The 10,812-nt window shown below is 39.6% G+C and overlaps 1 protein-coding gene across 1 annotated transcript in view; it reads right to left on the reverse strand.

Moving 5' to 3' along the window:
* Positions 1–10,812, reverse strand: part of LOC101981080 (mas-related G-protein coupled receptor member X2) — a 24,753-nt gene that overhangs the window by 10,334 nt on the left and 3,607 nt on the right. Inside the window, exon 3 of the mRNA XM_013355517.1 lies at positions 5,454–5,491. Coding sequence (XP_013210971.1) covers positions 5,454–5,491 — 38 coding nt within the window. The remainder of the gene's footprint in view (positions 1–5,453; positions 5,492–10,812) is intronic.

A 10,812-nucleotide genomic window follows, 5' to 3' on the forward strand; every position in this document is an offset into this window, starting at 1 on the left:
TGTGTGTGTGTGTGTGTGTGTGTGTGTGTGTCTGTGTGTGTTAGAGTTAAATTAGGGCTGTCTGTGTAACCGTCGTTTGGGAAGTGTCCATCACTGCCCAAAGGAATACAATACTTTCCCTTCTTGATACAGAATCTATAAACTACCAATAATTCATCAGCAAGTATCTGGGCCCTCTGAGTCTCTTCTTTATCCATAGATGACTGTACCATGGGTCCAACTCATGTACACCCAATGCTAGAAGACAAAATAGTTGTGAGTTAATTATTGCCTCAACCATGTTGTGCTTAGAAGGCATCTCACAACTCTTCTCTATCTTTTGCTCTTACATTAGTTCAGCCCCTTATTTGGCAACATTTCCTGAGGCTTAAAGGCAATGGTATAAATGCCTTGTTTAGGGCTGAGCCCTGCACCATCCTTTATTTTGAAAACCTTGTGCCGCCAGGACCTGTATTCACTGCAGAGAGAGATTTCTCAGATTAAGATTGGGAGTAGACTTTGACTGAGTTGGTAAACATCAATATTTGAAGGTGCTTTGGTAATGTCAAAGGTGATAAGAAACAGTATAAAGTTCCCACCTAGAGCTTCAGACCTTATAAATCATGCTATGTATGTGTTTGTTCTTGAGGAGCAGGCCTCAAATCTAACAAAAGAGCAATTGTTTACTCTCATAATGGTTATACCACTATTGTGCCAACAGGCACAACTTGCCTGGCAGTTTGGGATTCTTATTCATAAAGTTCATAGCTGGGAAAGAAATCATTCTTTATAATTCTATCAGTGGAAAGTTCTACTTAGTGAAGAATTCCGTGTGCTTGCCAATATGACTAATATTGTTTATGAGCATGTCTCCCAACAGGGAGGTGCAGTAGATGGTTGCTACTGAGAATCTAAGGTAGTAGTTTATGAATGTGTTCAATGATGAACCGTATTTATAGTAGTGTCAAGTAGTCTAAGCAAATGTGGGGCCAACAATGCAGCTGATCAAGGAAGGTAAAACAAGGCAATGTTGGTTCAGTTATTAAGTAATTTTCTCTGTGGCATTATTATAAAATGACCTATTACTCTCCCCCAGGTAACAGAGTGGGCTTTTTCTCTCAGTTTAAACACTGAAGAAGAGACTTTTTTAAATGGACTTTGTGTACTGAGCAAGATTGTGGGTGATGAGATAGGTGCCCATGTGAAGTCTAGTCTGGGAAAGAGTAATGAATCACTTAAGTGTGTATATTAGAAGCTGACTGAGTTCTTTCAGAGACTTTGAGGCAACTGCTGTTAATCCTCTCATTTTACTGGTAAGAACAAAGAAGCACAGACAAGTTGAAAACAAGGATATAAATTTGTATCCAAAGGATTGTATTGTAAAGGCCAATTACACATGGAGGGAGAAACACTGACAAGATAGGACCAAATTAAATCTAAAAAGGACTACCACACATGATAGATTTCAACAAATTTCTGGGAGCATGTGGAAAGCTAGTGTAATAGAAACTCCCAGAGCCCTAGTGAGGATTCCTGGTAATGGAAGAAACAGAACCTGTACCAGGCTTCTTCCGCAACCATGCAAGTCTTCCAGTGGTGGGACTGAGACATCAACCCAGCCACAAAACCTTCAACCTACAATCTATATCCTGTTGCAAGATATGCTAGAGCAATGAAGGTGCAGAACTTATGGAGTGGACCACCAATGAGTGATCTAATTGGAGACCCATGCCTTGAGAAGGAGCCCATACCTAACTATGCCTGGATGGCCAGGAACTGGAGGCTGGATAGCCCAGAGACCTAGGATGGAGGGAAGAAAAATCAATAAAATCATTCCTAATGATATTCTACTATACTCATATATTAGTGCCTAGCCCAGTTGTCCTCAGAGAGACCTCTGCTTGTCATTGATGGGAGAAGATTCATAGACCCAGAGCCAAACATTATGTGGAAAGAAAGTTTAAATTGGAGACATCCATCAGGCCCCTCCACTTGGAATTCTATGAACCCCATGGAAGAGGAGAGGGAAGAGTTGTAAGAGCCAGAGGGGTCAAGAACACCTGGAGAAGATGACCCACGGAATTGATGAAGCTGGTTTTATAGGAACTCACAGAGACTGGAGAGGCAATCACAGCCTGCTTGAGTGTGAGCAAGGTCTTCTGGATATATGCTATGGTTGTTAGCTTGGTGCTCTTATGGCCTTCTGCTCATGGGACCTGTTTCTTCCCACTGGGTTGCCTTTCTCAGCTTTGATGTGAGGGTTTGTGCCTCTTCTTATCATATCTTGTTATGCAGTGTTTGGTTGATAGCCTTGGAAGACCTGTTTTTTTCTAAGAAAGGGGTGTTCTCGGGGAGAGAGCTGGTGAATGACAGGGAGGAGTAGATGGAGAGAAAATGGAGGTGGGGATGTATTGAAAATATAACAAAAAAACTGTTGCATGTTTAATGAGCTTGCCAGTCATTTTTATTTGTTCTGCATGTTGGTATGCCTTTCTGTTCAACTGTGTTGGCTATTTTTATGTCAGCTTGATACACTCTAGAGTTACCTGAAGGGAGGGAACCTCTATTGAGAAAATGGGCTCCATAAAATTTGGATGTAGGGAATTTTCTTAATTAATAATTGATAGGGGAGGACCATTATGCATGATACCATCTCTGGGCTAGTAGTCCTGGGTTCTATAAGAAATCAGGCTGAATAAGCCATGATGAGCAAGTCAGTAAGCAGCACTCCTCCATGACCTCTGCCTCAGTTCCTGCCTCCGTGTTCCTGCTCTTTTTGAGTTTCTGTCCTGACTTCCTTTAATGATGAACAGTGATATGGAAGTATAAAATCAAATAAGCCATTTTCTCTCCACCTCCAAAAACTGGCTTCCATCCTTAAGATGGAGTCAGGCTGCTACATCAGTATCTTATGTTTCCTCTTCATGTTCTTTATCCTGGGGAGAGACATCACTCTTTCTCATCAATGGCTACCACACGTTTCTCTCAGCCATCCCTATATCTTAGTAAATAGCCTGCATTGAAAATAACTCAATTACCCTTTTATTTGCTGCCTTTGGTTTCTGAGGCATAATTACAGATATGAGGCATATCATGGAAAATAGCTGTGAGTAGCAAGAAAATCAATGAAGCCTACGGATATTACCTTAGGGCTTCAATAACCTCATCTCTTCCTAAAACCAGGACCAGAAACTCAGACATCATCAGTTTAACTGTAGACAGTTGCCACATGTGTGGCTGGAGGAAATGGAGCAATTTATTTGAGCTTGCTAGCTGAAGATGAGGAACAGCCACAGCCTTCACAGGAGAGAACTGGCAGGTATGGAGACTGGAGGAGGGCAGGACACATTAAAGAAACCATGTCATGAATAACTAGTTTTGTCTGTTATCAAGTTTCTTAGCTGTAATGAGTAGATATTTAATAATTTATTCTGGGGAAAAAATCACAAAGTTATAACCCTAACAAGAACTGACAAAAGCAAAGATGAGTTTGGAAGCAGTGGTTACATACCCCTCTGATGACTACTGAGACATGCAACAGAAGCATAGCCATCTGAGGAGATCCGCAATGAGAATCAGGATATGGCTGCCTACGTGCTGTGTGGTGGTATGCATTCTTGCTTTTTTTGATGGTTTTATGAGCCTTGGATGCAAGATGTGTAGCCTAGGTGAATCATCTTGAGGTAAAGCTTTCAGTGGGGGAAATTCAGGGTGCTAGTCTTTTTTGTGGGGTAGAGAGGCATGCCTCTTTGTGAGCAGGACTCCCTGTGTAAGTACAGAGACACCTGTACTGCTTGTGTTGGAAAAGTCTTTAAAATAATCACTGAAAGCACCTTTCACAGCCCTACTTCTGAGGGGTGGATTGGATCAGTAGAGGCAGCAAAAGTAAATATCTCCATGAGAAAAAAAAATGGCTGTATAACTTGAGATGATTTGAAAGAAAGCAGTGCATGTAGAGATGGCTCATACAAGCAGCAGGGATACTTGATTATAACCAGATGAAGTTCTCATGAATAAAAAGGGGAAACAGTGGAGGAAGGACAGGAATTACTGAAGAAAATGAAAATTGGAGAGATGGTGTTTGATGCCTTGTGTGCACAAGAGGAACGGTTAGGAAAGAAGTCAATCCCTCAAGGACCATAAGACTGCTGTGGGTATTTGGTGGCTTTGATGGGTGCTAGAGTGGACTGATCTTTACCAGGTTGGAGAGGCTTTGGTGCACAGGAACAATTCAAACCGGTGGCTCATCAAAAAGTTGAAGGTGGTAGAATATATGAAGATACAGATGATCCCCATTGTACTCTCTGCCATGAAAGATGCCCTGTGTGGGAACCAACAAAGCTCCTCCTCTGAAAGTAGCCAAGCTTCCTGGAAGTTAGGGCCATAAACTATAACCTGAAACTGCATATCAAATCACAGATTTATTGGTTGCCTATTAATGTGCAAAGTACTTGGTCTTCAGTGGATACTAGAGCACAGTTTACCATAGTTCATTTCAACCCCCACAAATATGAGGCTCAATAAACAGCAATGAATGCATATGGGATGAGAAAAAAGAAAATAGACAAAAAGGCATGTCTTGGATACTCAAAGTCAAGTGTGTCAAGATTTGAATTGAGCCAGAATTCCTAGGGAAAATTAGCAGAAAACCAAATGTAATGCTAGTGAACCTTCAGGAACTTTTAAAGTCTGAACAGCAGTTCACAAAAGATACAAACAATAAATCAGCATAGGTTTTTTTTAAAAGATTAAGCTTAAACTAAGGATAGGTATAACCCCCCACACACTTTCCACCCCATAACATGAGATATAAAGTATATTGGAGATGAAAATTTTTTTTCACCCAGCCCAGGGCCCTTTCAGCAGCCAGGTGTGACTGATGAAAAGACAAGAGCAGTGGTGCTGGCCCAGATTCTCTCAAAATCAAGGCTCTGGCTTCAGTTGCAAGCATGGCAGGCTAGAATGATTGCCTTAGACCTGATCCATGCCAAGTAATGCAAGCTAGCTCAAACAAAACCATTAGAAGCATTATGGGAAGTGCAGCACATGAGGATAAGGAGGCAGACCAGCTCAAGGAAAATATCTGAGGATTAAGTAGGCCTAGATGGAGTAGTGTTTCCTACCCACACTTCTATACTCAACATTGATCTGTTGGCTGAAGAAATGACGAGATATTTTCATACTGTGCCAGATCTTGCTAATTATTATTTATATCCTTGGTTACACAAATATTCTTGGAAAGGGTGGTGATGGGTCTTCAGCTATCTTGCCCCACATTTATAGAAAGTTATCGTGACACCTTGAGTGGTGGGAGCCTATATCTGTTTGGGACCATCTATATCTGGGCCCGTCCTGTTACTGAGATCTTCACCCAACAACCTTATGGCTCATTTTTACACAGTAAGGATGCTTTTGTTTAAAATCTTTAACTGCTGTCTTTACTGGTTCTTGTAGAAAAATACCAAGTCACTTACAAAGGAAAATCCACCAGGAGAACAGCAGACTTCTCAGCCTGAAGTCCAGAAGAGGACAGTGTAGGAGTATTTGAGAGCTCTACAATAGCCCGGAATGGAGTATAGCGAAGGTTTATTTATTTGGGGTTAAAACTCACAGTAAGGGTCCTCTGGGTGCACTGGAAGCTGGAAACCAAATCCAGCAGAAAAGAGGGTCCTGTGTGTTTTTCATCTGTGCTTTTAGTACCTCAGACCATGCCCAAAATGGGCTGGTATCTAAAATTAGACTATTAACTAAAGGAATTTCCAAAACAAAAGAGAATGTTGTGGTGATTTCAATGAGAAATCTCTCCACTAGCTCAGGAACTGAGCACTTGGTCCTCAATTAGAGATGCTGTTTGGGAACCTTTTGCTGGAGAAAGTACAGCATGATATCAGGACTTGAGAATTTAGAGCCTCATCCAACTTCCAGTCCACTCTCTCTGTTCTCGGCCAATAATCAAAACTTGGTCTTTCAGCATCCTGTTCCAGCCACCCACTGCCATGCCGCCCCCACTTCTATGGACTCTCCCTCTGGAACCATAGGTCAAAATAAAGTCTTTCTTCCATGAGTGCTTTTCCAGTGGTCTTTTATCACAACAACAAAACATACATTTCAAGTGCTGAAAGAAAGTAACTGTCAATCGAGATTACTATATTCAGCAAAACTATCCCCCAAATTCAACAATAAGCAAAGATCTTAGAAAACAAGTATAAACCAAAGCAATTAATGAGTAAGTCATCATTACAAATGATATAAAAGAAATTATGCACAGGAGGAAACTTCACATAGCTCCAGGCACTTGAGAAGGAATAAATCTTGTGAGAAAATAGATAAACAATCCAGAGTATAGAAATAAATATCAACAACTGAATAAAGTAGAAAACTTCTAAAATAAAGGAGAAAAAACAGAGTATTTTGGAGATGGGAAAAACAAACAACAAATAATAGAACTAAGTAAGCATGCTTACAATAACCAAAATTTCCAATAGCCATCTGTCTTCTGCTCAGCTCACATAGGAGAGTTAAATGTAGATGTAATTTGAACATGCTTCCTTTATGCACTCAATGGTGGCAATAGGCCCTACAATATCCCAGCAACCCAACCAAACCCTAACTCTAACCCTGGTTTGGGTTTACTATTATCCCAAATAAGGGAACCCTAATAACTTTCATTTGACCTTTCCAATCATAAAATCCTTTTCCACATGTCAGGGAACCAGTGTGCTATCCTTTCAACTTCTAAATGTATCTGTCCAAATTATGCATTCTGAGACTGGGGAGATAGCTACAGCATGATTCCATGGACCAATTGAATAGCCTGTTAATCAGATTCCAAATAAAACTCTCTTGATCCCCTGTCCTCCTTAAATCCTCACTGTGACCAGAAAGCTACAATGCTGTTGGGATCTCCCAGAATCAACGACAATTCAGAACCCAAATCTAGTGGTTCCTAAAATTCCAGTTATGCCTTTCTTTCCAATATACAATTACCAAGATAAAAGGCTCTACTGCTTGGGGAAGGATAGAAGAATGGCTGACAATAAAGCTTTACAGTAGTATGGTAGGTTCTTCCTCAAGGGAGTCCAGCCTCCCTATCATTCAAAGAGTTCTAGGCCCACAAACTAGGTAGGTCTGGAGTTTGGTTCAGAGACTGCAATTCTTTTGTTACGATTCATGGTAAGCTTCCCTTCATTTGCTCTGGATCCTTTCACTAAGACTGTTGAAGAAGGATTTCTAGGCTTTCTATCTATTTCACTTCTGGGAAAATCATGATATTAACCAGCACCATGGGTTTACAGGAAAAAAATCCATGGAAGAAAAAAGAAGACCTGATTTCTGAACACTTTCTATATTCCCTGGGGCAAAACTCCACATGGCACATTGTTTTCACAGTATTTCCTCAAAGAATAAAAGAATGAATGGGGATTGTTAAGGTAGTAATATAGCACAGTCATATACTATAAGAATGCAAATTTCACTCATCATAATTATTTTTGTGAGCATCTCTGTGTTCAGAAGTATGTGTATCCTTGTAACTGGAGTTGATTTCTGAGGTACCTTGGTAGTGAGACTTTGAGAGGGCTGTTTATCAGCACCTAGAAGAATTGTGGCATAGAGAGTAGGGGTAGGGCTTATTACCACGCTGTGTCTCCAGCATTATAGAAAAGGAAGTAGCAAGACAGGGCCAGGTCTAAGTGCTACTGAGGAAGTATATGAAACATGGGAGTGTCTCTGGAGATCTACTAAGTGATGTAATGTGGAGTGTACAACGTAATCTTACACTGTCCTTCCTGTCTCCCAGGATATCTTCAACAGAGCCCCTTTGCTGATAAAAGCTTCTGTCAGGCAAGTTGATGGGAGAAAGCACAAAAAGTGAAAAATTTGCAAAGGAAAGAGATATGTCCATGCAGACACCAAATGGAGAAAGAGAAAAGTTCACGCTGATGGGATAAATAATAGATGTTTGAGAGTTGATGCGAGATTCTCTCAAACTTCTCAAGGGACTATGAGTTAAAAATTAGTGTTTTGCATAAAATACAATTGGATCACAAAAAGAATAACTTTTCTCTTAATCTCACAGTGTGAATTTGAAGGCAACATATCATCAGAGGGTCCACCCTTTCAACCAATCCTTTGGACCTACCAAAATTATGGTAATAAGGAAAATACAGAGAAATGATACCCAAAGGGAAATAATTCCCAAAGAAAATCTAAAGACAGAAACTAATATTCTGGAAGAAAATAAAATCTAGCATAAGCAAAGGCACACAGGAAACAAAGCTGTTGAATGGGGCACAAAGAGAAAATGTATGAAATTCAGTTGAGATAGGAGAATTTGGGGGCCCTTCCGGTCCGATAAAGGCAGTCACTGCTTCAGAACCCAGAGCACTAGGTGGGCAAGATTTCTCCTCAGAAAGGTAATATGTTCTCCATAGAAGGTGCAAAGAGTCATCTTGAGGGACATGCATCCATCATAATCTCCTTAGATATTACAGATCTGGATGATTTGAACAAGGAAGGTGAGAAAATCAAGTTCTGTCATTTCCTTCTCAAGAGCTTTACAACTTGTTCATCTTTTAGCGTGGGTGCCTTCTTTACCAAAATAGTCTCTCTAGATTGCTCCTGCTTTACCCATTTTCACACCCCAGTCCTTAGTAAGTATTCCCTATATATACATACAAGCCTGGCTATATTCTACCCTGCCATAGGCCAGTAAAAACAACACATATACAGAAGAATTTTCCACATCATCTCCTTTTTTTATGTCTAATTAAAAAGGAAGGCTTTTAACATAGTAAAATTACATATAACAAAACAGGTATCAAGGAAGAATTACAATTGCAATATTTAGTCTAATTTATCTTTTATCATAACTAAGGAAAACTATAACTATCTGACTTCAACTCCAACAAAGATCCCAAAAGGATATAATATTACCTAAGTAAACAGGAAGTGCATTGTAAGCAACTCCCATAACTCTAGAATAGACAGAGACATCTCGCTGCCTGGACAACCACCCAAAGTTCTTTTGTAAAGTTGGGGCATTTATCTTTAGCCTACAGGCCCATAGTATCCAGCATACTTTTCCATGAAGCAGAAAATTTGAAAGACTGTTTTGCCTTTATTGGCAGTTTGTCAGTCACCTTCCTCTGGGTCCTGCAGGATGTCTGGCAGACTCTTCCAAGAAGCAGGAAACTTGAAGGATTGTCTCACCTTTTTTAGCCAAGTTCAGCAGTCATTTTTCTGTGGGTCCTACATGTCCATGTCATACAGCATGCCATCAATCAGTTCAGGCACAAGCAGCTTCTTGCCAAATGGCTAATCTTGCCACAGTGACAGCAAACTCCATAAGGAGTTTCTTTAATAACAACCATCTCTGAAGTAAATTGGTGCTAACAGGAACAGATATATCTCATTGACATGAAAATCCCTAAATTAACAAAACATTTTAAATGCCATATTCTGTAGGTCTTTGAAGTATTGAAGATTATCTAACTGAAATATATCTCTGTATATCTAGAAAACCTAACATGACTACAGTTTGACTATTATAGATGACTATTAATCTGTATTTCTTAATTATACATTACATTTTAAAATGAACTTTCTAAACAATACCTTAAACAAGAACAGAAATACATATACACAGTGTAACAAATCAACCTTAAATTTGTATCAATACACCAAAGTCCATATCAACGTAAGGCATTCATCTATATTATATTCCCCCTTTAAATTAAAACAAACATTTATAAACAATGATTTTGGAAATTTGGACATAGTTTTCTTCAAACTGCTTCCTGCTGTCTGTTGGGAGTATTTTAGGGTTCACAGAGACCTTTGGGGGGGTCTTGTTCCATCAAACCATAGTAGCCTGGAAGTAATCCACAGGTTTTCATCTTCTATGGAAACAAAAGCAGAACCTCTTTTCCACAGTAACATAGCCTTAGACTCAAACTTTGGAGTCAAGATACCTTTAAAATATATATGTCAGTTCAGCTTAGCAGCCTATACACTAAAATGTCTCTCTGTAGTCAAAAAATTAAAAGAAAACACAATAATATGCATAATCCAGACTTTGTATATATTTCATCTTTATGTGGCTTATTTTTCACTCTATTACTTTTTAATATTTATTTTATTATCTTTACTCCTTTAATCTATGACTGTCTTCACTCTCTCTCTCTTAAGCTCATGTGCATTTATCCAACATTGTGACCCATTCAGAGGTCTTGTCTCTATGAATATATCATTTTATGTATCTGTAATCCTTTTCTGATCAGGAGTGCTTTTTTTGAAATAGTAAGTGGGCATAACTAAGATCAATGCCTGCTGGCTCCATTCTGTCCAACATGACAGAAGTATGTTCATTGCCTCTGTGAGCCATGCTCACTGCCCCAGTTCCAGGGTCGCAGTGGGTCTATGTTGCTATTAAGCAATTTGTACCACTCTGCTCACAAACCGCATTTCAGGCAGGACCTCTTCAAAGAGCCAGAATCACCATCTCTTAAAGAAGTCATGCAGTTTTTGCTGTTAATGCTGAGCCAGCAAGCCTTCTCTTAAAGTATCTGTGCTTTTGTTTGTTGCCAGCAAACAGAGCCTATCTGAAAAAAATGCAGCTTCCAAAAAAACATATTTAGTTCTGATCTTTTGTGTCTAGAATTCCTTCCCAAGCTCTCCCAGGTTTTATGTAGATATAGTTGGCCCACATTGGTGCCATTTTGTAAATGGAGACAGCTCATTTATTTCCTGGTTGCCCAGGCCCAAATAATCACACAGAAACTATATTACTTATGAAACTGTTTAGCCTATTAGCTCAGGCTTCTTATTAACTAA

The sequence above is a fragment of the Microtus ochrogaster genome, unplaced genomic scaffold, assembly GCF_000317375.1.
Source record: "Microtus ochrogaster isolate Prairie Vole_2 unplaced genomic scaffold, MicOch1.0 UNK152, whole genome shotgun sequence".
NCBI lineage: Eukaryota > Metazoa > Chordata > Mammalia > Rodentia > Cricetidae > Microtus > Microtus ochrogaster.